Source organism: Antechinus flavipes, chromosome 4 (genome assembly GCF_016432865.1).
Source record: "Antechinus flavipes isolate AdamAnt ecotype Samford, QLD, Australia chromosome 4, AdamAnt_v2, whole genome shotgun sequence".
Taxonomy (NCBI): Eukaryota; Metazoa; Chordata; class Mammalia; order Dasyuromorphia; family Dasyuridae; genus Antechinus; species Antechinus flavipes.
Genome location: NC_067401.1, coordinates 9,156,196 through 9,182,838, shown reverse-complemented (window position 1 = coordinate 9,182,838; position 26,643 = coordinate 9,156,196). Strand labels below are relative to the sequence as shown.

Here is a 26,643-nt window from a genome sequence, read left to right as displayed (position 1 = left end):
TGCCAGATCCTCTCTCCTTCTCCCTCTTGCACGTCTCCCACTCATCGAAAAGGCAAGGAACACATCAGTTAAACATGCGAAGTCAGACAAACATATTTCTATGTCAGTCATGTTGTAAAAAACCAAACTATGAAAAGTAAGAAAAGTAAGAAACAAAGAAAAAAATCTGCTTCAACCTGCACTTGAGTCCACTAGTCCTCTTTCTGAAAGTGGAGAGTGCTTTTTATCAGAGGTTCTTTGGATTGGTCTTTTTTTTTTTTTCTGAGACAATTGGGGTTAAGGCCCAGGGTCACACAGCCAGGAAGTGTTAAATGTCTGAGGCCAGATTTGAACTCGGGCCTTCCTGATTCAGGGCTGGTGCTCTACCCACTGCACCGACGGGCTGCCCTGGATCATTGTCTTGATGGGAGTAGAGAAGACCTTCACAGTTGCTCATTGTTCCACTTTGCCATTGCTGACTTACAGTTCTCACGTTGTTACAGCTGCCCTGCGAGGTGCCCCCTGGTTCTGTTCACTCACTTTTCATCGCTTGGGTGTTCCCAGGTTTCCCCAGACCGGCCGCCCACATCTGTATTTCCATTCCAACCCTAGATAACAGGCGATGGCCGTCTCTTCGGGGTCAGGCTGTTTCCTAAAGCAGGCGGCTGCGGGGACCCTCACCCTCAGGGAGCATCAGGGCCTTCTTACCACCTCCAGGGTCAAGCTTCTCACACTCAGGTTCTCTACCCCTTTCCCCACTTCCTTAAGGTGCAGTAGCTCCACCAGGGCCGCTAGGGGGCTCAGGGGTAGAGCATCAGCCCTGAAGGCAGGAGGACCTGAGTTCAAATCTTCCTTCAGGCACTTAGCACTCCCTGGCTGTGGGAAAAGTCACTTAACCCCGATTGCCTCAGGGGAAAAAAGATGTAGCTCAACTGTGCCCTTGGGCAGCAGAAGTTAAGTTAGTTAAGGTCTTTGACCTCTGAGCTACTTCTGTCTATTCAGTATAACTCCCAAGGGATCTGCATCCTTGCCTTCCCTTTAGAGCCGGGGCTTCTTAAGGAGACAAGCCTGGTACGGGGAAGCGGGCGCGTGTGTGACGGGCCGGCCAAGCTCTTCTTCCGGTCAGACGGCCCTGGGCCCGGGAGACTGAGCCGCTTCCGGGGTGTTTAATTGCAGCACCAGAACTGGGAAAGCCGCAGGCCTGAGTTTTCTGATCTAAAGCAGAGCCCACCAACACACACTCTCTCTCACACACACTCACACTTACACACAGACACACACACACTCTCACACTCACTCTCACACACACACAAACACTAGCACTCACTCACACCTCACACACACAGACATACAGACACACACTCACACTTACACACAGACACACACACACTTTCACACACACACAAACACTAGCACTCACTCACACCTCACACACACACAGACATACAGACACACACACTCACACACAGACACACACACACAGACACACACTCTCACAAAGACACACTCACACACACACAAACACTAGCACTCACACCTCTCACACACACAGACATACACACACTCACACTTACACAGACACACACACACTCTCACACTCACACACACACACAAACACTAGCACACTCACACCTCTCACACACACAGACATACAGACACACACACTCTCACACACACACATACACACACACACAGACACACACTCACACTCACACACACAAACACTCGCACTCACTCTCTCACACTCACACTTCAATAAGGCCTGAGGAGTTTTTAGGGGAAACAAGGGCACTGGGAAATCCCGGTTCTCTGTGGGGTGTCTAAGTGGAAAGAAGGGTGTTCTAGAGCACAGAGGATGGGGTTCTAGGCATCAGGGTCCCAATTTCCCTCCCCTTGGGATAAGAGTGGAGTCATACACTGGGAGCAGAAACACCGGCCTGGCCGGGAGAGCTCTGGGAGACGCGAGGGTTCGAGCGAGCCCCGATAGGGCTCCCGGGAGGGGAAGCAGCCCGAACAATGAAGCTGTGGCCTTCGGGGGCCGGGCAGCCAGCCCCTGGCCCAGCGTGGGGCCGCTCTGTGCCGGTGACATCTGAAGTGGAGCTGTGCCTTCTCGGGGCACTTGGCTAAAGCTGGAGAGCGCCCCGCAGAATGGCGGGAGACGGCGCCCTCTGGGCCCGGGCCGGAGGAACTGGGAGAAGCTGGTCCCAAAGGCAGAATCGAGCGCAAGGGCGGTAACTGCTCACAGTCAAGTCACGGAGCGTTTATTCCTGGGGGAGGGGCGGGGCTCTGGGCCCAGGCCTGGGAGTCGGGAGGCAGCCCGGAAGAGGAGCCGGCCCTTCCTTCAGAGAGTTTCCATTCTGGCGGGAGAGGGGAGCCGGAAGGAGGGGGTCCTCAGTGGGGGGAGAGTGGGGAAAGTGCAAGGACTCGCTGCCTGCGGAAGGATAAAGACCCGCCAGGGTGTGTCCTTAAAACAGATTCAGGAGCCAGTCAGAGGCTGGGCCCCGGGAGGCTGCCGCAGCTTTGGGATTGGACGAGAGAAAAAAACGCGCTAATTTCGGTTGTCCAAGGAGGGGGAGGGGGCGGGACCCGCCCTAGGAGGTCATGGGTCAAACCCTTCCTGGGAGTCCCTAGGGACTGGCTCACGTCAGACGGCCGGAAGGAGGAGGCTGTTCCGGGAGAGGTTAGACCAGCCGAGTTCCTCCGCCGGCCGGATGGGGGCGCACTCCTGGAGCCCCGATCACCCAGCAGTGAAACCTCGATTTCAGGGAGCAGGCTTTGTGGGGGGCCCTAAGCTGGGCCGCCTCCCTGTGTTGCCGCAAGCACTTACAGGCCTTCAGGGCATCTGGCTCCTTCTTCGCCCTGAGAACCCACCGGATTGGAACGGCGCTGGACAAGGGGCTCCTCCAAGCCACCGCCGGTCGGGGGGGATTCGGGCCGAGTCCCCTGTTCTTCAAAGGCAGCTTTACAGGCGTTAGGGGGATGGGGACCGACAAGCCTGAGTGATAACAGCGATTCTCCAGTGATTTAGGATGTGCACAAATTCCAGCCTTGAACTTATACAGGGGACGCTAGGGGGCGCAGTGGGGGGGGCACCGGCCCTGACGTCAGGAGACTCTGAGTTCAAATCCGACCTCAGACACTTAACATTTCTGGCTGTGTGACCCGAGGCAAGTCACTTAACCTCAATTCCCTCAGAAAACAAAACAAAAACAACCTTATTCAGCCAGTGCTACTGCCCTTGCCAGGGTCACACAGCTAGGAAGTGTCCCAGACCCAGGTTCGGGGTCATCGCCACCGGATCACGGGGACAAGGAGAAGTTCTTGGTTCCCTGAAGATCTGCTGACTAGATGGGAGGGGGACGACACAAAGCCCTTTAAATTTATTTATTCATTTTTTTGCTGACGCGCAAAGATAAAGGAACTCCCTGGGGGGCCGGAAAACAAGTACATTAGCCACCCAGGGACCAATCAGGCGTTTGCTTATGTGTAATTGAACAGGCCATGATGTAATGTGTGCATCAGAGCTGTAAGGGGCGGTTCTGGTGGTTGGGGGCAAATGGCACGAGACCGGCCTCTCTGAGCCGGGTTCTGTGGCCTTGTCTGAGCCTCGATTTACATCCTGGCCCCGATCTGCAGCCTTGTTGGGGGGGGAGGTGCTACTTCCGGCTTCTTATTTTGATGAACTATTTTTTAGTTGTTAAGCCCCCCCCTTTTCTGCTGAAGAATCAAAGGATCATTAGACTTAGACCGACGAGGGCCCCCTGAGAGACCGATTTCAGCTCCCTCATTTTCTAGATGAGGGACCAAATTCCGAGAGGTTAATCAATTTGCCTGAGGTTTCGCAGGCAGCAGGTTCCTCGGAGCCCCCTCCCCCTTTGTTCTCTCCCGACATGTGGGGCTGTTGAGGACCTCCACAGTCTGGCCCTACCCTAGTTATGCCAGAGAACTGGGGGGGGGGGGCTGCCGGTGGAGGAGAGAGAATGCCCCCCCCTTGTAAACATGGGGACATCCCCAGCTTCTCTCCAAGCTCTTACCCCTCACCGAATTAGCGAATGTTATTTAGTGTCAGCAGCGTGGTCCAGGTAGGGTGTGTGTGTGTGTGTGTGTGTGTGTGTGTGTGTGTGTGTGCACGCGCGCGTGTGTAAGTGAGCCCCTCCCCTCCTTCCTTAGGCAGAATTCGAACGGAGAACCTAGACCCTGGATCCCTCGTTCCCTCGCCTAGCTGGTCTCTGAGGCCAGCTCTACTGGCCTGTGGGACAAAGATAGGCCACTGCGGGTGGGGAGAGAAGTAGAGGGGAGGAGGGAGAGGAGGGGAGGAGGGAGAGGAGGGGAAGAGGGAGGGGAGGGGAAGAGGGAGGGGAAGGGAGAAGAGGAAGGGAGGGGAGGGGAAGAGGAAGGTAGGGGGAGGAGAGGAGAAAACGGGAGGGGGGGAGGAAAGAAGAGGGGGGAAAGGAGGAGGAAAGAAGAGGGGGGGGAGAGGAGAGGAGAGGACGGGAGGGGGGGAGGAAGGAAGGGAGGAGGAGGGGCTGCTCCAGGCACCCGGCGGGCATCTGCTCCGGGGGAAGCTCTCCCTGGGTGGGAGAGGCGGGGCGGGCCGAGAGGAGGGGCGGGGACTCTGAGAGAACCAGAAGGAAAGGAGGAGGAGGAGGAGGGGGAGGAGGAGGGGGAAAGCCCACCTCCCAAACTTCCGGTGTGCAGTCCGAGCCGGAGCGAGGCAGCGGGCTGCGCTCTGAGCCTGCTCTCGGGGCGTCCGTGACCGCGACCCTGAGCGTGTTGGCGGCTCCGGGGCCATGGTGAAAATTAGCTTCCAGCCGCCCGTCGCCGGGCTCAAGCCCGACAAGGAGACAACGGGCGATGGGGCCAACTCGGAAATCCTCCTGCCGCAGACCCTGGTGAGCTGCGGGGCCCGGGGAGGGAGAGGGGAGCCAGAGAGATGCGCCCCCGTCCCAGTGAAAGGAGCCGCGAGGCGGCCGAGAGGGGTGGGGGCTCTCCTTAAAGCACCTCCCGCCCCTTCAGCGCAAGTCTTGGGTGGGGTGGGGGGGCTTGGGATCCCTCCAGCCCGAGCAGCGCGAGCCGGAGGGAAGTGGTGGGGGAAGGGCCTGGAGTAAAGCCCCTTCCTCCCGTCCACCCTGAGCTTGGGGGTTGGGGGAAGGTAAGGTAGGACCTTGGCTGCTGGGACAAGCCTCTAGGAAACCAATCCCCTCGTCGTTCCTCCCCCGCCCCCAACCTCGAGAGCCCCCCGATTATGGCGAGAGAATTGGGAGGAGCTGCGGAGGAGGGCTGGGAAAGCCCCCTCCCCCTCCTCAGCCCGGCTGGGGGTGGGGGGAGATGGCAGCCTGGGGGCATGGGGGGCGGGCTGGGGGCACGCTTCTTCCCTGGGTGGGGGTGGGTGTTTGCCCCTCTTCAGTGGGGAGGAGTGGAGCCTGGGAGGAGAGGAGACGAGAAGTGGGGGGGAAGGGGGAAGCTTATGTAAGGCGGACTGATCTGAAGTTCATCGGTGCTGGGGAAATGGAGAAGGGGGGGGCGCTGCCGAAACTGAAAGAGATGTACACGGCCCGACCCCGCCCGCGCTCTCCGCACCCCATTCCTGCCACCCTCCAGCCCTCCCCCCAGCTTCCCCCCTTCCCCCCCGGTCCTTTTCTTAAGACCGAGGTGCTATTCTAGTCCCATTTAGGAGGTGTCTGTGTCTGGGGGGGGGGTTCTTTTTTCTTCCCTCTTACCCCCAGCAGCGCTCAGTGAATCTCTCCCTTTATCTCTCCATCTTCCCTCCCTTCCTCCACTACTTTCTTCTCCCCCGGAGTGGGCTGTGGAGAGGAAAGTCTCCTTCTGTCTGGAGGGATGGTTGGGGGGGGGGGGCTCCTGCGCGAAAGTGTCAAGCACCGCTTCCCGGCCCCTGGGACTTCCCCCAGCGCCCCCCATCCAGGCTGTACCCCAGAGCCTCGTATTGCCATTTAGGCTTCCACCTCTGCTCTGAACTTGCGCAGTAACGCCTGGGAAACCTTGAATTCAGCTCAGCCAGCGGCCCGGGGGCCAGGCGCGGGGGCTGCCGAAGGGCTCCGGGGTGGGCTCGGGGGCTCGCCTCTCCCCCTCCCCTTCCCGGGGGTTTCTCCAGAGGGTTTTCCCAGAAGCAGTTGAGATTTGGTAGAGGTAGGAAGGGATGGCCCGGGTCTGGGGAGGGAGTGACTCCGGGTCAGTGTAGACAGCTCCAGTGTCTGAATTCGGTGATTGCTCTGATCGTTTTTGCTCTGGGCTCGGCTGCATCTCCGGGCGCTGTCCGGGCACAGCTGAGTTGGATTCGGAGGCCAGGCCAGCTGGTGGGGGGAGGGAGGGTCAGGGCTGCGCTCCCCAGTGAACCGCAGATAGCCAGGATCTCCAGGGAAACCCCATTCTCCCCCTCCCTGTCCCCGGGAGCCCGGCCAGAACCGCCCCAATCCCTGCTGTGCACCTGTTTACATACGCCAGTGGCCAAGCTGCCTGTCAGGCCTCCGGGCCACCTCCAGTGTTCTTTATCCTACCTGGGATTTGGTGAGAGAGAGACACAGAGAGAGAGAGAGAGACAGAGACAGAGAAATAAAGGCAGAGAGAGAGAAACACACACACACACAGAGGGAGACAGAAAGACAGAGAGAAACACACACACAGAGACAGAGACAGACACACACACAGAGACAGAGAGGGAGACAGAAAGACAGAGAGGGAGACAGAAAGAGTGACAGAGACAGAGAGATAAAGGCAGAGACAGAGACAGAGACACACACACACAGAGGGAGACAGAAAGACAGAGAGAAACACACAGAGACAGAGACACACACACACAGAGACAGAGACAGAGAGAGAGAGAGACAGACACACACACAGGGAGACAGAGTGACAAGAGACAGAGAGACACACAGACAGAAAGAGAGACAGAAAGACAGAAAGACAGAGAGGGAAACAGAAAGAGTGACAGAGAGAGAGACGCACACAGAGGGAGCCAGAGAAAGAGACAGACAGAGACAGAGACAGAAGAGAGGGAGACAGAAAGAGTGACAGAGAGAGAGAGATAAAGGCAGAGAGAGAGACACGCACACAGAGGGAGCCAGAGAAAGAGACAGACAGAGACAGAGACAGAAAGAGAGGGAGACAGAAGAGTGACAGAGAGAGAGAGATAAAGGCAGAGAGAGAGGGAGACAGAGTGACAGGGACAGAGACACACAGAGAGACAGAGAAAGAGAGCAACAGAGATAGAGACAGAGACACACAGACAGAAAGAGAGGGAGACAGTGACACACACAGAGATAAAGGCAGAGACAGAGACACAGAAAGAGAGACAAAGAAAGAGTGACAGAAAGTGAGAGACAGAGACAGAAAAAGAGTGAGAGAGAGAAGACAGACATAGAAAAGAGAGAAAAAGAGACAGAAAGAGAAAGAGACAGAGAGACAGAGAAGGAGAGAGTGAGAAGAGATAAAAAGAGAAAGAAGGGGGGGATGAATGTGTATCATTTATTACCAAAGGTATCTCCCCCAGTGGGGGCCTTTTGGGCACGGGGCTGACAGATTCCTGCTCTCACCCCAATACAGGGAGGAGATTGCGGAGCCCCAGCTCCATTAAGCTTATTTCTGGGGAGATTAAGTGTTGACAGCGCTCTCTGACAAATGGAAAGGAGCCATTTCTCCTCTGCTTCCCTTCCCTTCCTTATGTTAATTTTCAGGCCATCTGTCTCCCAGGATCTCCAGTCCAACAATCTCTCTCTGTTAAGTACCTACTGTGTGCGAGGGCGCTGCTGCTCTGGGGGACAGACACAAAGTCCTTGCCCTCCGGGACCCTTCCTGAGAGTGGGGACCGTGGACCCATCACCAGAGGGAAGGAAAGAGCAAGGAGAGCGCGCCACAGAACCACAGTAGGGCCTCCAGCCATTTCAGTTGGGAAAACCGAGGTCCAGACAGACCGGGGGGTTTGCTTAACATCACACGGGGGTTGCAGAGACCATCAGCGCAGAGGGTCAGGAAGAACGGGGAGGGGGCAGGACGGGAGGGGGGGGCGTCCTTGGACCAGATGCGGAGGCTCTTGGCTGTTGGGCCGGGCTGGGAGTGGGAAAGATCCGCTCCTCCCTCAGACGTGACCCCGGAGACAGGAGGCGATAAGCAGCTTCCTAGTGGGGTTGTTGTGGGGATCGAATAAAATAATCTGGGGAAAGGGCTTTGCAAAGCTCAAAGCCTCCATCGCTTCCGGCTGTTATTATTCTAGGAGTGAGGGGAGCCCCGTCCCTGGGCAGAGATGTGGGGCTGGGCACGGAGTGTGGGACTTAACCATCCAGTCGGTTTGCCCGCATCACCGGGTTTGGGGAAGGGAATGCTGGGAGGCGGGACCGGGGCGGGAGGTTTCTGTCCTCGGGGTCCGGCCGGACAGTCAGACTCTAACCTGCCGACGGCCGCTGAGACAGGCCCAGATGTGCTCCCGCTTGATAAATGAAACCTTAATGGCGGTGGCAGGTGGGAGGAGGTGGGCCTGGGCTTGAGGGGGGAGGGCCTGCCATTCCGAGATGGATGGGATGCGGGCCGTGGAGCCCCTGAGGAGAGCTGCGGGGAGGGGGGGGCGGAGAAGGGGGCGCTTCCCAGATCTGCCCCTCCCCTCCCCCAGCCCCATCTCTAGATTGGCAGTGCCCCGGGTGGCTCCCAGCTCAGCTTCTCCCCCGGGGCCATTGAAACAGTAATTACCGGCTCCAGGAAGGCTTCTCTGGCTTCGCCGGGCTGGGGGAGGGGCCAGGGCAGGAGGCTGAGGTCGGGCAGCCTGGCCCTGCTGGGCAAGAAGGAGAGAGGAGGCTCGGAGGGCTCTGGAGGGGAGGCCGGGCCGGGGGAGGAGCAGCCAGTGAGAGGGGGATGGGGAGGAGCCCGCGGGGGATGGGGAGTAGCGCGCTCCCTGCGGGCCCCTCATTCGCTCAGTGGCCCACCTGGCTCGTGCAGCCTTTCCTGGGTCCCGGGAGAGCCCCGGTGGCCAGGAGGGCTGGAGCCCGGCCACGGGGCAGAGGGAGAGACAGAGCAGCCGGGGATCCAGGGCTGGGGGGCCCTTAATGCCGTGGAAGCCAGTGGGTCTCTCGGCAGGGTCCCACAAGTGATTCCAATCCCAGTCCCCGCCACGAGGCCGCGGAGTCCGGGAGTGTGGGGTCCGCAGCCCCTGTCAGGGAGCCGGGACACCCGGATATTATGGGGGGGCTTCGCCAGGTCCCTGCTTTTACAGATGGAGAAACCGTGGCCGGGAGAAGGCGGGCGGGTCTGGAGCTCGGGCGCTCGGAGCCGAGTACTTTCCTCAGGATGATTCGGGCCGATGGGACCCAGGCGCTCTGGCCCGGAGAGCCCTCCTCCCGCCCCCAGCCCGCCCGCGGCCAGTACCACAGGAAGCCTCCTGGCTTGCCCAATAACTGACGCTTGTGCCGTGGCGGGAGGTCTGCGGGGTCCCCCGTTCCCCAGTTCTCTGGGGCGGCTGTCGCAGTGACCGGCGGTTAGCCGGAGGAGGGGGCAGAGAACAGGCTCGGACGGGTTCGAACCCAGCCTCGGACCCAGCCTCGGACCCGGGGCCGCTGGGCGAGTCTGGGAGAGTTTATTGAAAAACATCCTTCGAGGCCGAAACCCGTTGATCGCTGATCCCCCAGAAAAAAGCGTTTTCCCTTTAGCAGCGCGGGAGGTGGAGGGGGGGGGGAGAAGGGGGCGCTTCCCAGATCTGCCCCTCCCCTCCCCCAGCCCCATCTCTAGAGCGGCAGTGCTCGGGGTGGCTCCCAGCTCAGCTTCTCCCCCGGGGCCATTGAAACAGTAATTACCGGCTCCAGGAAGGCTTCTCTGGCTTTGCCGGGCTGGGGGAGGGGCCAGGGCAGGAGGCTGAGGTCGGGCAGCCTGGCCCTGCTGGGCAAGAAGGAGAGAGGAGGCTCGGAGGGCTCTGGAGGGGAGGCCGGGCCGGGGGAGGAGCGGCCAGTGAGAGGGGGATGGGGAGGAGCGCGCTCCCCGGGGGCCCCTCATTCGCTCAGTGGCCCACCTGGCTCGTGCAGCCTTTCCTGGGTCCCGGGAGAGCCCCGGTGGCCAGGAGGGCTGGAGCCCGGCCACGGGGCAGAGGGAGAGACAGAGCAGCCGGGGATCCAGGGCTGGGGGGCCCTTAATGCCGTGGAAGCCAGCGGGTCTCTCGGCAGGGTCCCACAAGTGATTCCAATCCCAGTCCCCGCCACGAGGCCGCGGAGTCCGGGAGTGTGGGGTCCGCAGCCCCTGTCAGGGAGCCAGGACACCCGGATATTATGGGGGGGCTTCGCCAGGTCCCTGCTTTTACAGATGGAGAAACCGTGGCCGGGAGAAGGCGGGCGGGTCTGGAGCTCCGGCGCTCGGAGCCGAGTACTTTCCTCAGGATGATTCGGGCCGATGGGACCCAGGCGCTCTGGCCTGGAGAGCCCTCCTCCCGCCCCCAGCCCGCCCGCGGCCGGTACCACAGGAAGCCTCCTGGCTTGCCCAATAACTGACGCTTGTGCCGTGGCGGGAGGTCTGCGGGGTCCCCCGTTCCCCAGTTCTCTGGGGCGGCTGTCGCAGCGACCGGCGGTTAGCCGGAGGAGGGGGCAGAGAACAGGCTCGGGAGGGTTCGGACCCAGCCTCGGACCCGGGGCCGCTGGGCGAGTCTGGGAGAGTTTATTGAAAAACATCCTTCGAGGCCGAAACCCGTTGATCGCTGATCCCCCAGAAAAAAGCGTTTTCCCTTTAGCAGCGCGGGAGGTGGAGGTGGGGGGGAGGGGGAGGGGGGAAGGGTATGTGCGGGGGCTGTGAAGGCCGGAGCTGGCGGGAGGGGCCCTCTGCGCGGGGAGGGCCCTCGGGCCGGCCTTTCTATCGAGTCCTCTGACTGTTAGTAAGCACTGAACGGGCAGGCTCTTTGCCGAGTGCTGGGTTTACCGCAGAAAGCCCATTCCCACCCTCAAGGGGCTTACTTTTTTTTTTTTTTTTGCTGAGGCAATTGGGGTTCAGTGACTTGCTCCGGGTCACACAGCCGGGAAGTGTTAAGTGTCTGAGGTAAGATTTGCACTCAGCTCCTCCGGACTTCAGGCTCTCTCCACGGCGCCCCCTAGCTGCCCCCAGAGGCTTACGTTCTAATGGTCAAAGACTGCGCCTTAAAGGGGGCCGAACAGTGGGAGCCGCCAGTCCTGGGCCTTGTGGGCTGAGACTCAGAGGCAGCTTCGAGGGGGAAAAGAGGACGGGGCGTTTCCTCCGGGGAGGTCGGATTCCGGGCGGAAGTTGCCCGTGAGCGAAGGGGGCGCAGGGCCAGAGGGACACGGCCAGGATCCCACCCCGGGTCTCTCCAGGACTTCTCGCTGCTTCAGGGACAAAGTTAAGTCCCTCGGCTTGGCCTTCAAGGCCTGCGGCCGCCTCACTTCCCTGACCCCGGATCTTCCAGCGCCTCCCCTCCCCCCCATACGGGTTCCTCATTCCCACGGTCGGGTCCTCCATGGCAGTGGTGATGGGGGCTCCGGGAGCCAGAGCAGCCTTCGCTGTGACCCCGGACGGTCATTCAGAGCCCCCGCCCCCTTCTCACCTGAGAGTGGCTTCGGTGCTTAATTAATGCTGTGAGTTGGGGGGGGGCTTCCACTGCCAGGCCTTGAGTGTGACACTAAGAGCCCCACAGGAAGAGGGGGAGGGACCGGCCCTGCTGCTTGGGGGGGGGACCCTTGGGGTCCACCACAGGCAGCGCTGGGAGGAAGGGCTCGGGCCCACCTCGGAGCCACCGGCTTAGAGTGCAGTTCGCCTCTTCCTGGCTTCCCCTGCCCTCCCCCTCTCCCCCCTTTAATTTTAACCTCTCTTCTGTGGTTTTCCTGAATTTCCCCCAGGCCTGCAGGGAGGGGGTCATGAGCGTGCCCGTGAGAGTGTGTACAGGGGTGGAGGGAGGTGATGGTGGGTCCGGGAGAATGAATCACTTTAAATCTGGTCCTTTCCCGGGCCGCTCATGCGCTGGCTTCTGATTGGGCCCGGCTTCTGGGAACTGAGGGAACGGCTTCGCTTTCACCTGGTCTCTCAGGGCCCTGTCCGGGGTGGGGGAGGGGGCCGCTCCTCCATGGCCTGCGGACTCCTGGGGAGGAGGGAGAAGGCTGGGAGGGGAAGGAAGGGGCTGGGGGATGGGGGGTGGGGCTGAGGACTCCTTGAGCTGTGTCCCCGACACTATTCCCGGCAGCCCTCCCCGACCTGTGATCTCCATGTTCGGTGAGTTGCTGGGAAGCGGACGCATTTGGTTCGGAGCACACTTCCCTGCACTCCTGCCCCGCGGCCTGGCCGACCCTTCCCGGTTGGAGACGGGCGCCGAGCCATTCCCAGACGCTCGGGTCACCTGCTGGGCTCCGGGGGACACAGTAAAGAGTGTCCGGCCTCGGGAGCCCGAGTTGTTCGGGGGAGCCGGCCCAGCGGCCTCTCCCAGTGGCGTGGGCAAGATTCCTTTCTAGATTCCCAGCCTCTCCTAGTTAATAATGTAAATTCCCCTTTAACTCCCAAATCCTGGTCCCTTTGAATTCCAATGGAAGATCCTGATCTGTCCCAACCCCACCCGGATCTGAGCCAGCTTTGGGGCTACACCCAGAAGCCCCTCGAGCTAAGTCTCCCATTATAAAAGGGAGACGCTGGGACTCCCTCTTTGCCGAGATTCCAAACGTGGTCGCCTCGTGAGGACCCTCTGTCCACTGGACCCTCTGTCCTCCTTATCTCTCCCTTCCCCTATCTCCTTACTTCCAAACCCAATAATAAACCTCTTTTATCAATCTAGCTCTCGGGCCAATAAATGCTTTTATTGAGAACTCTGGCTGCTACTAGACCCCATTTACCACCGTATCCTTGCGCCGAATCCAAGGGGGCTGCAGGGGAGCTTTGCTTGACTCCCTGTGCCCCAAATCTGCCACTAGACCTCAACTAAACCCTAATTTCATTTAGGTCCCCAAAGCTAGACCTCAACACCAGCCCCGGCTCCGGGCCCTGCTCCCCCCTGGGGTTTGCCCCAGTCTGTCTCGCCTGCTTTGCTGGTTCTGCATCCGACCCCTTCTCCCTCCTCTTCCCTTCCCCGCCCCTGCTGAGGCTCCCCCCTCCGAGGCTTCTCCTCCTCGTGTCTGCAGCAAGTTCCTCTCCAAGCTCTGCCTCAGCGGCTGTGGATGCTCTCCGACCTCCCGGCTGTGCCTTGGTGGCGTTAGTCAGCAAGTCCCGGTGCTCTGGAGTGGGGGAAGAGGGGGCGGCTCCCGGCCCAGGCACCTGCCAGGCTTCAGGCGGTGATTGGGCTGCAACCTGGGGCTTGGGGCGCTTCCTCTCTATCCATCGCACTTCCCCCTCCTCGGGGTGTTAAGGGCAGAGCAGCTCCCAGAGTCATCTGATGCTGGAGGCAGTGAGGTCATAGATAGGACTCCTGCCGCCCCCCTCCCCCCCTCCTCGTGGGCCTGAGAGAGAGACAGAGACAGAGGGAGAGAGATTCAGAGACACACTCACTTTGTGTGACAGGCAGACACATACAGGGGCTTTTTCCTTCTGTGTCCCTAGCTTTTACCGCGGAGGGACCTGAAGGAGGAGACTTCTGCAGCCAGGGGACCGGGTACCCCGGAGCAGGCACCTGTCCCCCGCTCTTCCCTCCTCAGAGACCACCAGCATTTCTGGCAATCCCAGCAGGCCCCGCTTCCACTCCATCCCTCTCTCCCTCCTCCTCCCCCTGTTCCGAGGCTGGCCCTCACTGCCGCTCCCGGACTTCCTGCAGCCAGTGACTCCCGTTCTTTGTCTCTGTAGGACGTCAGAGCTCGGATCATCTCTTCCAAGGGCCTCATTTGAAGCCCTTTATTGAATTGTAGCATCTCTAGAATCCCCTCCTTGTGGGCCAGACAATAGCGGCCTGTGTCCCCGGAGAGCCGGCTCTGGGCCCAGAGGCCTCTCGGGGGGAGCTCGGCGGGGGACCGAGGTGGGGGTGACCCAGAATCCCAAGCTGTTGGCCTGGCTCGGGTCCCCCTCTGGGAGACCCCACACTCCCCCCTCCCACCATGATCTTGTAGGGAGTCTCCCCTCCCCTCAAACTAATAGAACCTTTTTTTCTTTCTAACCTGTCCTGAATGAGGGCTGTGGATTTTCTCTTATTTTATTTCTATGTTTGGACCTTAGCTCGTCGTTCATTCATTCTCTCGGTCCCTTTCTGCTGCCGCTCTTTAGAAGTAAAATTCAGTGCTTTTTAGTAGGTGCCTGATACAGAAAAGAAGCCCCTCTTTTTCTTTTTGGGTTTATATCCTAGTATCCCCAACAGCAGCCAGTGCACAGTAGGTACTTAGTAAGTGCTGGCTGGATGCTTGTGATAGTGAGGGCCAGCTTGCACACTGGGCACTTGGGGACACGCAGACGAAGCCCTCCTGTCCCCGGGAGGCTGCCTGGGGGTGCTCCTGACAGAAAGCGAACCCCTGTAAAGAACAGAGGAAGTGGGATGGCAGGAAGGCTCCATGGTGGGGGGAAGATAGGGGACAAGGGGCCTTAAACGGAGCTAGTGACCCCGAGAGGCAGCGCTCTGGGCTGAGGGCAGGTCATGACGCAGGAGTGATGCCCACATTTATGCCCTGCTTACTCCACGCCCAGCGCTGTGCCATAAGCATCCTATTGGTCCTCAAAAAACTCTGGGAGGTAGGTGGTTATTAACCCTCCCACCCACTTTTGCTTCAGTCTGGAGCCAGCTTCTAGTCAGCCGTGGTCCAGTCCAACTTCTGGCTTACGAGAAACCTTTGTTGCCTTGTCTGAACCCGGCCCTGCCTGACTGGGAAACTGGACCATGGCTGCCTGTTGCTTAGAGACCCTTAAAGAGGAAAACCAGCTACGGGAACCAGAAACTCGCTCAGACCCAAAGGATGCTGGGAGCTTCTCCCAATCAGACTCCCCCAGCTCATGTCCTGTCTGACAAGTGACCAGTGTTGGTCAGTTGTTTATCCGTTCCTTGTTCCTTTGATTTAATACAGACACTTATAGTCGTTCACTTTCTGATTTCAGAGAACCGCCCCGATCACTTCCTCCAATCAGAAATCAGAGTGCCGAATTTTGGGTCCTGGTTGTTTTCTTTTAGTTCATTGGTCTTAGTTGATTGTTTTAATTCATAAAAACTTCTAGAGAATCGTCACTTGTTTATCATACTTATGTTGCTGATGTAGATAGAATTATATACATATATAATATATTGTATAATATGCAATGTTATATGATATATAATATTTAACATTATATATGTATATATAGCTTAGGTAATTTCCTCAGTTATTAATTATCCGTCACAGGAAGAGTTGGACACACCTGAAGTCATCTAAACACATTCCTTTTTCAGAGACCCAGGTGGAAATGACTCGATCAAGGTCACTCAGACATTAGGTGTGAGGGGCAAGAGCATAAGGGAAGGAACTTCAGAGACCCTGGAGCTTAAGTGATTTGATTAGAATCTGTAGCAATTGTCCAGGCCCCGCCCCCCCAGCCGCGAGAAGGAAGCCCCTGGGCGATGTCCTTCAGCCTACATTGGGGATTGCTCATGATTAGCAAACTTGCCTATATTTTGAGTAGAAAGCTGGCCTTTTAATTTCCAGCTGCAGATGGATTCCGGTGCTCCTCTCCCGGGGCAAGCCGGATGGCTCATCCCCCTGACTGGGTGGTCCTCCCTAGGTGGGAAGGCGGCTCTCTGATCCTGGAGCCCCGAGCTGACACTTCTGTGGCTGGGCGGGGCCCCGCCCTTCCCTCCTCCACCTTCCCCCCTCCCCTCCTTCCTCACCTCCCCTACCTCAGCCCATTGTCTTCCCGCCCCTCCCTCCCCCACCTCTGCCCATTGTCCTCTCCGCAGATGGGGGCGGGGTTTCCTTGGTGGGAGGCCGCCTTGCGCCGGTCACGTTGCTGAGACTAACAGTTGCCTGAGGCGTTGAGGGCTGAGGTGACTCGCCTGGAATTGTGGATGAGAGCTGGGGCTTTTTATTCAGCCAGAATGTGGCTCCTGGATGGGGGTCAGGCTAGGGATGCTGGGGATGCTCCCAGAGGGCCTTGTGGTCGTCGCCCCTCCCTTCCTGGCTGAGTCCCCCCCCACCCCCAGCCCCATGTTGCTGCAGAATGGGGCAGACTCGATTGTTGTGTAGATTCCATTTTGAGTTGCTTTTTTCTTCTCTTTCCTCTTCCCCCTTTTTTCTTCCTTTTCTTCCTCCTTTTCCTCCTCCTCCTCCTCCTCCTTCTCCTCCCCTTCTTCTCCCAAGGCTGGCTTGCCTAATATGGGGTGTGTGGGGGCAGAGGAAAATGAAACAAAGAGAGGCAGCAAAGAGCAGAAGGGAGAGATTCGGAAAGATTTGGATTTAAATTCTGTTTAAGTCACTTTCTGACTCCTGGGCAAGTGACCTCTCTCCGTCTTAAAATGGGCTCAGTGGCTTCTTAAGTCCCTTCCCCCATGATCTTAGGAAATCAGTAAAAGCTCAAATGGATGATTCACGTGGATGGCTCTTGCTAGTTTCCTGAGGGTCCCCTGGGCTCCCACCGGCCGAGGAGGGAGACAGATGGAACCGGGCGGGCTGATTCAAAGGTGAGGAGCCAGGACATCCCTTCCGGGGAAGGCTCCGAGCTGGCCTAGAACTGGGCCCCGGCCCGCAGGCTTGCTTCTCCTGGGGCGGCTTGGCCAGCTTTGGCTTTCTGCTGCCCGGCCGCCCCCCCGGATTTTTCCTGTGGTTCGCTAACACTCCTGGGGGGGGGGGTTTCCCTGCCCCAGAATCCCTGTCCGTCCGTCCCCTTTCTTCCAATATTTTTGTGGACGAGGATGGGACATATCACTTCAGAGAAGCCGGAGGCGCTCTCTCCTGCCAGGCGGAGGGTAAAAGGGGTCTCCTGTCTCCTGGGGCACGGGTTAAACCTGCTCCCTCCGTTCGCATCAGTAGACATTGAGCCGTAATTCTCTTTGGGGAGCTCCTGGACCTGTGCACCCCAGCCTGGCCTTGGCCATGGTGCTGAAAGCGGTGGAGTCGCCCCCTGCTCCCCAGTCCGGGAAGGCTGCCTGGGGGAGGTTGTTACCTCGGTACGGCTCCGGTTGTATAGCAACCAGTTACAGCTCAGTTAGCCCGGAGTTCACTTGGGTCTTGTTCCGGTGGGCGACGGGCTCTCCCTGGGCCGTGGGGCTCTGGTGAGCTCACGGGGCGACTCGGCTGGGGGGTGATCTGACCCCTGGCCCCTCCAAGTTGGGTCAACACTGGCTGAGCCGGAGCAGGCCGGAGTGGAGAAGTCTCACAGGCTTTTGCTTATTCAATCGGCGCAAAGGTGGCCCGGGAGCACCATGCACGGGGAAGATGGGTTGCCTTGGCAACGGGATGCAGTATTTTTCTGTTTCTCAACCGTGAGGCTTCAAAGTATTTGCCCGTCTCTTAATGATTGCTCCGAACTTTTGTGCTCTGTGCGAAGAACAGTGTTTTCTGGAACCTTTCCGGCCAGCTCTGTTTATAGAGACTTCTGTAGCGGGTGATGGAGACGGGCTTGGCTGCGCTCCCCGTCTGCCAGCTCCGGTTCAGTTCTGGCCTCTCGTGTCTGCCGGCGGCCACTAGGCCCGAGGATTGGGACGGGGGCTCCCGGTGCTTCCCACCTGTCTGAGAGACACTAGGAACGTGGACGCAATCTCATAGCTTGGGAGGGGCTCTGGGTGTGGAGTGCAAGTAGCTCCTTGATGACCTTCCCAGCATGTTGTCGTTCAGCTTCTGTGTGGATGTCAGTGAGGGGCTGTGGTCCAAGGAGAAGTGGGAAGGAAGGAGCTGGGGAGAGAGGACGGAGAGGGAGGGGACATCGCAGAAGGGAAGTGGAAGGTTCTGAATGACATTGCGTGGGGGGTGAGGGAGCCACTGTTTCTCAAGGCGACTCACTCCTCTTGGCTAATCCCTTCTGACAACGAAGAATTTCTTTGCATCAATCCCAGACTCGGCTTTCCCCTCTTCCCCACTCTGCTCTGAGTTAAATCATTAAAAGAGTAACATAAAACCACGGTTTTATTTGTCTTACGCATCTTAACTTGATCTTTTAAAAATAAATTTTTATTGAAACCTTATGTTTTTTATAGTTTAATTTCCTCTCACGGCCTCTCTCCCTTTCCAGAGTCATATTTTATAACAAGAAAATATTTTTTCTAAGGAAAAAGGAACAGAATGACCCACACATTGAAATAATCTGAAAACACGAAGCAAGCGGTGGGAGGTGCCGGCTCACTCTGTCTGCGGGCCGTGCTTATTCTTGGGGCTCCTATCGATGGCTCTCTTGATTGATTCTGGATAAATTTCTAAACCAAACTGGAATTTGATTTTTATCCTTATAAATATTGGATTTTTATTATTTCTTTAGTTTTCTGTTTTTTCAAATCCATGCAAAGATAGTTTTCGACATGAAGTCTGTTGATGGGGCAAAGCTACTCAATCTGGGTGGCAGCTATTGGAGAGATAGAGACCGGAAGGAGACAATGCCAGCCCTCGAGGCTCTCACGGTCACCGCAGTTATTTCAGTCTCATCTGACTCTTCGTGACCCCATTTGGGGTTTTCTTGGCAAAGATACAGAAATGCTTTGCCATTTCCTTCTCCAGCTCATGTGAGAGTTGGAAACTGAGGCAAGCAGGCTGTGACTTGCCCAGGGTCACACAGCCACCAGATGTCTGCCACTGGATTGGAACTCGGGTTTTCTTGATTCCAGACCTGGCGCTTTGTCCAGATGCAGAAATACAAAGTAATTTGGGAGAAGGCGGGGAATATGCTTCTGGGGGAGACTTTGTAGCTCAAGGCCCCATGTCTGGCCACATAATGCGAAGTGATCAGTCCAGCAGGAGGTTGGAGCCCAGATGACAAAGGCCTTTAAGTGGCTCTTTTCTACTGGGGGCTGGGGGGCTTTCTCTCTTCCCTCAGTTTCCTCCTCAGTAACATTGGAGGTTGAACTAGGTCCAGGCTCTGTCTCACTGAAACGCTGCGGGTGGCGCTCCACCTGGACCGTGTAAGATTGGCAGGTGCCCTAGATGGGCACTTTGCAGGCAGAAAGACCCTGAGTGTCCTGCCCTGGCAGGACGGTCCCAGGCCGGTCTCTTCTAACCTCTGAATGCCAGCTGCCACACAACAGGCGCCCACCTTGGTCTACATTTTTATACTATGGGGACTCTCTCACCCCATGCATTATTCCTCCCTCCCCCACTGGATTACTCCTCCCTCCCAGCTTTGTGCAGCTGCCCATTTGCCCTAATCACGATGATCTAGACACAAGTCGGGCCCAACCCAGCAGAGACCTCTGGGGCAGCTCCCTCCAGATAAGACACCTAAGACTGGGGGTCAATCAGTGGACGCCTCACTCCGCCCCCGGCCCCCGCCGGTGGAGAGTAGAAGAGATGGGGAAGCTTTTCTCGTTCAGTCCGTCTCTTCGTGACCCCTTTGGGGTCTTCTTGGCAAAGAGGCCAGAGTGGCTTCTGGGTGGGAAAACTGGGGCAGATGGAGTAGGTGCCATGGCCGGACCCCCAGAGGGGAGTGGCTCTGACTGGTCTGGACTCAGGAGGGGCTGGGCCTGCGCTCTCTGCACAGCGGGGTCACCCAGAGAGGGCTCCGAGGTTTGGGTTAACCTGCAGTGTTCTGTATTCACACAATCTGACCCCGGGTGCCAGGTGCTGTTATTATTATCATGCCCATTATACAGAGGAGCAAGCGGAGAACTCTAAAGTCACCCAGGTCATCTTCAAGAACGTCAGTCAGGATTTGAACCCCGGCCCCTGACTCTGGGTGCGGGATGCTCCGCTCCCTGGATTCCCTGAGCCCTTGGAGCCTGGGGAGGGGCTCACGCTGGTGCCTTTTTCCCCAGGAGGATGGACTGCCCCCAGGGACCACAGCGGCGCGGAGGAACTTGATCAGCAGCATGTTCACCCTGACCACCGGCATCGTCCTCCTCCTGGGCCTGCTCTTTGCCTCTGTCTACATGTACAGACACTACTTGATACCTCAGGTGAGTGGGGACCCCCCAGCCCCCTCCCACTGAGACCCAGCTCGGAGACCTGGGGGAGCCTCCGTTCCCTCCCTGCTGGTCAGCCGGCCGCCTTGGGGGAGGGGTCTCTGGGTCCGAAGCCTGGGCCCCCTCTGGCCCTGACCCTGCTGCCTCTTGCGCTCGCTCCCAAGATCTCGCACCGGCCTCGGGAGAACGTGTTCCGCTGTGGGGTCCTCTACGAGGACTCGCTGTCTTCCCCCTTCCACAACCGCCTGGAGCTTCAGGAGAACGTGGAGATTTACATCAAGGAGGACTATGAGCACATCAACATCCCCGTGCCCCAGTTCGGGGGCGGCGACCCGGCCGACATCATCCATGACTTCCAGCGGGTGAGGGGCTGCTCTTGGGTGGGGGGGGTGGGGGTGGGGCTGCCCTGGGTGGGGGGCTGCTCTCTCAGGGCCGCCCTCGGTGGGCAGAGACATCAATGTGTCCAAAGGTGACCCTGTTCCGGTGAGTCCGGACACGCTGTGATGTCACTCAAGGCCGCTCCTTCTAACCCTCAGCGGGGCCACCAGAAGGCGCCTCTCAGGAGGGGTAATTCTGCGTTCTGTGGGATCCATATTAGGTGAAATAGAAGCAGCGGCAGCTCCGCGGTTCTGTTCCACCGGCTCCGGAGCCTCTTCCGTGGGGGGATTCCTGGTGCTCCCGGAGCCGGAAGGAGCAATGGAGTCGAGTCCTTGGAGCCGGGGGTCCTAACACAGTCTAGTTTTTCTCCATGGAAAAGTGTCATAGAGCGGTGCGGGATGATCAGAGACGGCAGCCGGGGTTCCAGGGTCTGCACGGCCGGTAGTAGCTGTATTAACTTCCCTGAGTCTTGCTTTGTTTGTCTGGAAAGCGAGCTGATTGGCTGGGGTCTCCTCCGGCCCTAGCTCTGGGTAATTTCTCCAGGCCTGTTTCCTACCTGGCCGGGCTTGCACCCCAGGTCTTCGAGCTCCCTTCCAGCTCTGATATTCTACAACTAGTCCGGACTTCAATAATGATAAAAAGAGGATGTTTCTTTGTAAAAAAAAAAAAAAGTTCTGTTATAAACTAGAAAATAAAATAAAACTGTAAGAAATTTTTTATTAAAAACTGAATTAACAAACTAGAAAATAATTGACAAACTGTAATAAATAATTTTATTATAAACTAGGAAATAATTTACAAACTAATAATTTTATATTATTAGAAAATTTACAAACTAAAAAATCTTATAAACTATAAAATAATTTAAAAACTAAAAATTTTATTTGAAATGACAAAGTAATTTACAAACTAAAAACGTTATAAACAATATAAAATTAGTGTAAAATAATTTACAAACTGAAAACAAATTTTATTATAAACTAGAAAATAATTGGCAAGTGTGACCACTTCCATATGTAAAACACTAAGAAAGAGGTTGTGGAAGAAATGACAGCCGGTCCTCTGGCAGTAAGTTGAGTGTGGGAGCGGCTCATCGCCCGCTGAGGTCTCTTGGCTCCTTTCCTTGTCTCTTTAAGACGCTCCCTCGAGAAGAGCCGACCTTTTCGGTGAGGGCTGGGGGGTGTCTGCAGGCCCCCGGAGGCGCTCTTACGTGGGGCTGTTGCAGAGGCTGGGATGTGGATCAGGAGCTTCTCGGAGGAGGATGAGAGGGATGTCAGAAGTCACTGGCTCGTTGGCATATGGGGGAGCCCAGGACCAGAGAGGTTCATGGGATCTGAGAACTGGCATAGGCAGACAGTCATGTGGCTCAGCCCATTTCACAGATGAGGAAACTGAGGCCAGGTGCCCGCCCGACAGAGCGAGGAGGGGCTGGTTTGACCCCAGGCTCTTTCCAGGAGGTCCCAGCTTGTCAGTAGAACGTTCTTGGGTGGAAACCAGCAAACATGGAGGTGGAGGACTCCGCCTGTTGTCTGACTTGTGGCCCTGGGGGAAGGGTGGCGGTGACCCAGCGGGTGCTGGCGGGGGGAGCTGTGAGGACGGGCTGTAACTGAGGTTCCCCGCTCCAGGGTCTCACCGCCTATCATGACATTGCTCTGGACAAGTGCTACGTCATCGAGCTCAACACGACTATCGTGATGCCCCCCAGGAACCTCCTGGAGCTGCTGGTAAATGTGAAGGTGGGTACGGCCCCTCCCTCCCCGTCCCCCCCCAGCTGCCGGGGCCCCCGGGCGCATCACCGACCTGCCCAGCGGCCCTGCTCTGAGGCCCCCCCTTGGCCGGCCCTGCAGCCCCCCTCCCCGCACTGCGCGCGGAATGGCGCCTTCAGCCGCCCACACTGGGCTCGGCCCTCGCGGGGCCCAGGGGTTTCCCACTTCTTGCGGGCCTCAGTCCCAGGAGCCTCTTGGAGCTTTTTTAAGGCCCTTGCACCTTGTCCCCGCCCCCTCCCGTCCCCCCAGGGGCAGAGCCTCGCCTGGGGGCGCAGTCTCCCCGCTGAGCGCAGGCCGCTGGAGGGGGCGGGGCCTTTGTCTCTGGGATCTGAAGGGCCGGTCTGGGCCGGGCGAGGCCTGAGGCTTGTCTGGGCCTGTGCTTTCAGAAGGGGACGTACCTGCCCCAGACCTACATCATCCAGGAGGAGATGATCGTCACCGAGCACGTCAGCGACATGCGGCAGCTGGGCTCCTTCATCTACCGCCTGTGCAGCGGCAAAGAGACGTACAGACTGCGGCGCCGGGCCGCGCGGAGGCGTAAGTGGGGGTGCCGGCCAGGGGCTCCGGGTGTTCTAGGGGCCGGCCCAGGGGTCTGAGAGTCGGCCACGCCCCCGGGGACCGGCCCAGGGGCCTGTCAGCCGCGCCTCCAGGGGTCAGCCACGCCCCCGGGAGTCAGCCACGCCCCAGGGGGCCTGAGAGTCGGCCACGCCCCCGGAGGGCCGGCCCAGGGGCCTGAGAGCCAGCCGCGTCTCCATGGGTTAGCCACGCCTCCGGGGTCAGCCACGCCTCCGGGGTCAGCCACGCCCCCGGGGGCCGGCCCGTGCGCTCTGCTCTGAGTTCCCGAGGGAGTCTGGCCATAGTCCCATAGGTCTAAGGCTGCGGGAGGCCAGCCCCCCTTTTACAGATGAGCCCCGGGAGGGAAGCACTCCAGATGTTCTCACCTCCCTTCCGCTTGGGGGACCGGGTGATGGCCAGAAAGGTCAGAGAGAGTTGTCGGTTCCTGGGGTTCACGTGCGCCCCCTCTTGCCCCGGGGGTTAGCTTGGGGCCTTGGTTAGCCAAGGATCCCCTGCCTCGGCCTCCATCCCTTCCTCTCCCGTTGGCTCATGGGACTTTCCCTGTGTCCATTTTAGGCATCAACAAGCGGAATGCTGGGAACTGCCACTCCATCCGACACTTCGAGAACACGTTCGTGGTGGAGACGGTGATCTGCGAGCAGTAGCCTCCGCCCCGCTCCTGCCCCTCCCCCGCGCCCCCGGCCCGCTCTGCTCTCCCCGGAAGTCTTCCCTTGGGCTTTCTCCCGCCCAGACCTCTCTGCTCTTTGCTCCCCGCCCTGTGCAGGGCTGCAGCCCCCGGGACCCCTGTGTCTCCCCTCTATCTCTTAGCAGTGCCTGACAGTAGTTTTTTGGGGGGTGGGGGTGGGGAGACGTCTATTGGGTGATTGCAAACAGAAGTTCTGCGGCTGGAGATGAGGACGCCCTGGGGATGTTCATTGAACCCCGGAGGCTCCCCTCCCTCTTGGGAGAAATCACAGACTCCAGCCTCCTCCTCTGGAGGGGACCTCCCCGGCGAAGGCCTAGGCTGGGGGGGCTGGGGCGGGGCCGAAGAGCACAAGGGGGGGTGGGGGCTGGTGCCCAGCACATTTCTGCCCAGGGCCCGCGGGTGGGGGGGTGGGGGTTGTTCTCAGGGAAGGGGAAGCTCGGAGAACCAGACAATCTGTCCCCGGAGCAGAACCAAAAAGCGTGGGGGGAGGGGGGAGAGGGGAGGCGGCCGCCAGGGCCAGTTACCCAGGGCCGGGGTGGGCAGAGCCTTGCAAGGAAGCTCTGGGGAAGCCCCGGCTGGGCCCTCGATGCAGGAACTCGCGGGCTGGGCGGGCTGGGGCGGGGTCAGCGGGTTGGTCAAGCACACGGGGTCGGGGTCCTGCGGGGCCGGGGAGCTGTGGGCCCCTAACCCGGCGCCTCCTCCAGGCCCCCATCAGGGTTGGGACCGGCCATCCATCCTTGGACTGAGGCCGGGGGTCAGTCTCTTCATTGTACTGAGGGGGCTGGACCCTGGGCTTCAGGGGGGACAGCATGCTGCTTGGAGGTGGGTTTTAGGGGGGCTTGCTTCTCCAGAATTAGAGCTGGTGTTTAAAAGGGGGTGGGGGGCGGGATCCAGTCGGGGTTCGCTTTTGAAAAGGCACTGGGAGAAAAAGCCAGAATAAGCTGCAGTTTATGCCCAGCCTCCTCTTGGCTTCTAGGACTCTCCTCCCTCCCCCCTTAACCTTCCCCTCGCTCCCCCCTCCCCAAGCCCTGCGGTTGGGGCAGATCTAAATCTCGTCCCCGTCCCTGCATGGTCCCCCGGTCCCCTGACCTGCTACCAGCGCAGCTGAAACCTTAGTGAGCTGAAGGCCCGGCTGCCCCCGCCTCACCTCGGCCCGCCCCTGCTCTGTTCTCCTCCGTTAGATCCTGTTTTGGGAAACGTCCATAAAACAATAAAATCTTTGACCTCTGACTCGCGGTGTTCTGGGGAGGGGGCTGCTCCCCTCCCGGAGTCGGGGTCCCATAGCCATACTCCCCCCCTTGTGCCTTTGGTCTGTGATTCTCCCGGGGACCCTCTTCCATCTGCACGTGGGGGCCCATGGCACCTGGCCCTCAGAATATCCTGGGGATGCTGGGAAATCCCTGCTCGGGGTCCCCGTCTGGGTGTCAGGGGCCGATCCTGGCTGGGGGGACAAGCTGCATCCATCAGGCCCTGCCGGCCGCTCTGAGCGCCCCCAACCTCTACCCCCAATCGAGGGCTGGGGATCAGCGCTGCATCTAGGGCGGGGCCTTCAACGGGCACTGCCGGGATCTGGGTGAGAGGAGCGAGGAAGCCCGTGGCTGCCCAGGGGACCCGCTCCCCATTGCCTGGTTACAATAATCCACTTCTTAGGTTGGAGCAGCCCCCCCCTTTCAGGGGAGGAAGCTGACCCTTCACCTCTTCTGGGATTGCAGGGCCCCCTTTCTGGGGTCTGACCTCAGCCTCTCTCACAGTTCAATCCAAATTTGGCCCCTATTTGTTAAACACCCACTGTGTGCTGGGGGGTGTGGAGGGAGAGCCTCAAAGCCGGGAGGAGCTGAGTTCAAGTCCCCACTTTGCGACATCCCCCTATGTGACCCTGGATGAGTCGTGGCTCGTGCCTCAGTTTCCACATCTGAAATGAGGGGATTGAGGTCGATGGCTTTTAGCCCCCTCCTCCCTTCCCCCACACACTTTAGGCGGCGATCCTCCCTCCTGGAGCCACCTCCCGCAGATCCAGCCTCACCTGGGCACAAACAAGTCCCCTCAGCTTTGCTCAGTCCCGGTGTGACGGGGAACCTCTCCAGCCGCAGAATCCAGTCCCGCCCAGTCCCTGGGTGTGCCCTGGCCTGCGTGGGGCGCTGCCAGTCTCTGATCAGACCGGCCCGGGTTCGGAGCCGGGAAGCCACAAGTCACCCTCAGGGGCATCGGCCCGGCCTCTCGGGGTCGCCAGGCGGGGAGCTGGCTTGGGAGCAGCGGAGTCTGGGCTCAGATTGCTCGCCGCTATTACCTGCTCCATCATAGAGACGGGTCTCGGCTCAGAGGCTCCGAGTTCGAGTCCCACCCGTCCCACTGCCTGCCTGTGTGAGCCCTGAAGCCCTGAGGCTCCTCCAGCTCCCGGCGTCTGAGCTTTATCCCGTTGAGAGGGGGAGGGGGGCACGGAGATGAGAGCCCAGGGCCTTCAGGAGACCAAGGAGCTCGTGGACCTAGCAGCCTGGTGCTGGGAAGGGGGACGGGGGAGCAGAGCACTTCCCCAGAAATCCCCCGTGTGTCCCCCAGAGTCCCGGGGCTCAGCCCCCACTGCTGTTCTTGTCTGCCTCAGTGTCTTCCTCAAGGCCAGAAGGGCTCTTGAAGTGAAGCCATTTCCCATCTCCGACCTGAAGGACGGGAAGTCAGACTTTAGTGGAGGGCCAGGATCCGGACTCGGATACTGAGCGCTTGTGTCAGGGTCCTCCGGGTAAAGTGAGCGCGTGCGCTCCAATCTTCCTTCCACGGCTAAAACTACAGCCGGGTAACTCGCACCAGAACGACTCTGGCTCACTAGGGCTTAACGCTAACCCCTCCTTAGCCCGCTTGCTGATGTTTTCCTTCCTCTCTTCCTTTTCTTTTTTTCCCGGCTTGCTGTTGTGCCCCCCAAGGAAGGACTGTCTAACGGTAAGATTTCGGGGCCGGCGCCTCCCAGCAGCCTCCTCCGCATCCTAGGAATCGCCGTTAGTTAGCCCGAAATGCCAGGCAGTTGGGCAGCCTCGGCCGCTTCTCCCTCTGGGAGCCTTCCATAAAGGCCCCATGGAGCAGGGAGAGAAAACTAGCTTGGAAGGAAGGAGATCTGGGCTTAGCTCCGGGGCTGCTGCTTTCCTGTTGCCACAAGGTAGGTGACAATGGGCAAATCTCAAAAAGAAATCTCTGCCTCAGTTTCCCTCAACCTGGAGAGGCTAAAGTTCAGACATTCTCCTCCAAGGGGAGATGGGAACGACGGATTTCTGGGCAGCGCGGTCCTCTAGACCGAGGTTGGGCAGAGAGGGGGA

The 26,643-nt window shown here is 58.8% G+C and overlaps 1 protein-coding gene across 1 annotated transcript; it reads left to right on the top strand.

Annotated features, from left to right (window-relative positions):
- Positions 1–4,651: 4,651 nt before the first annotated feature.
- On the top strand, positions 4,652–24,630 carry ITM2C (integral membrane protein 2C). Its single transcript, XM_051999394.1, has 6 exons — positions 4,652–4,871; positions 19,790–19,930; positions 20,101–20,298; positions 21,940–22,050; positions 22,467–22,617; positions 23,212–24,630. The coding sequence occupies exons 1-6, from the start codon at positions 4,770–4,772 to the stop codon at positions 23,298–23,300; spliced, it is 792 nt and encodes a 263-aa protein (XP_051855354.1). The 5' UTR covers positions 4,652–4,769; the 3' UTR covers positions 23,301–24,630.
- The last annotated feature ends 2,013 nt before the right edge of the window (positions 24,631–26,643 follow it).

Coding starts and splice junctions, on each gene's coding strand:
- ITM2C (XM_051999394.1), top strand. CDS start 4,770: ATGGTGAAAATTAGCTTCCAGCCGCCCGTCGCCGGGCTCAAGCCCGAC. Junction 19,931..20,100: donor GACACTACTTGATACCTCAG/GTGAGTGGGGAC, acceptor CTCGCTCCCAAG/ATCTCGCACCGGCCTCGGGA. Junction 22,618..23,211: donor GCGCCGGGCCGCGCGGAGGC/GTAAGTGGGGGT, acceptor TGTCCATTTTAG/GCATCAACAAGCGGAATGCT.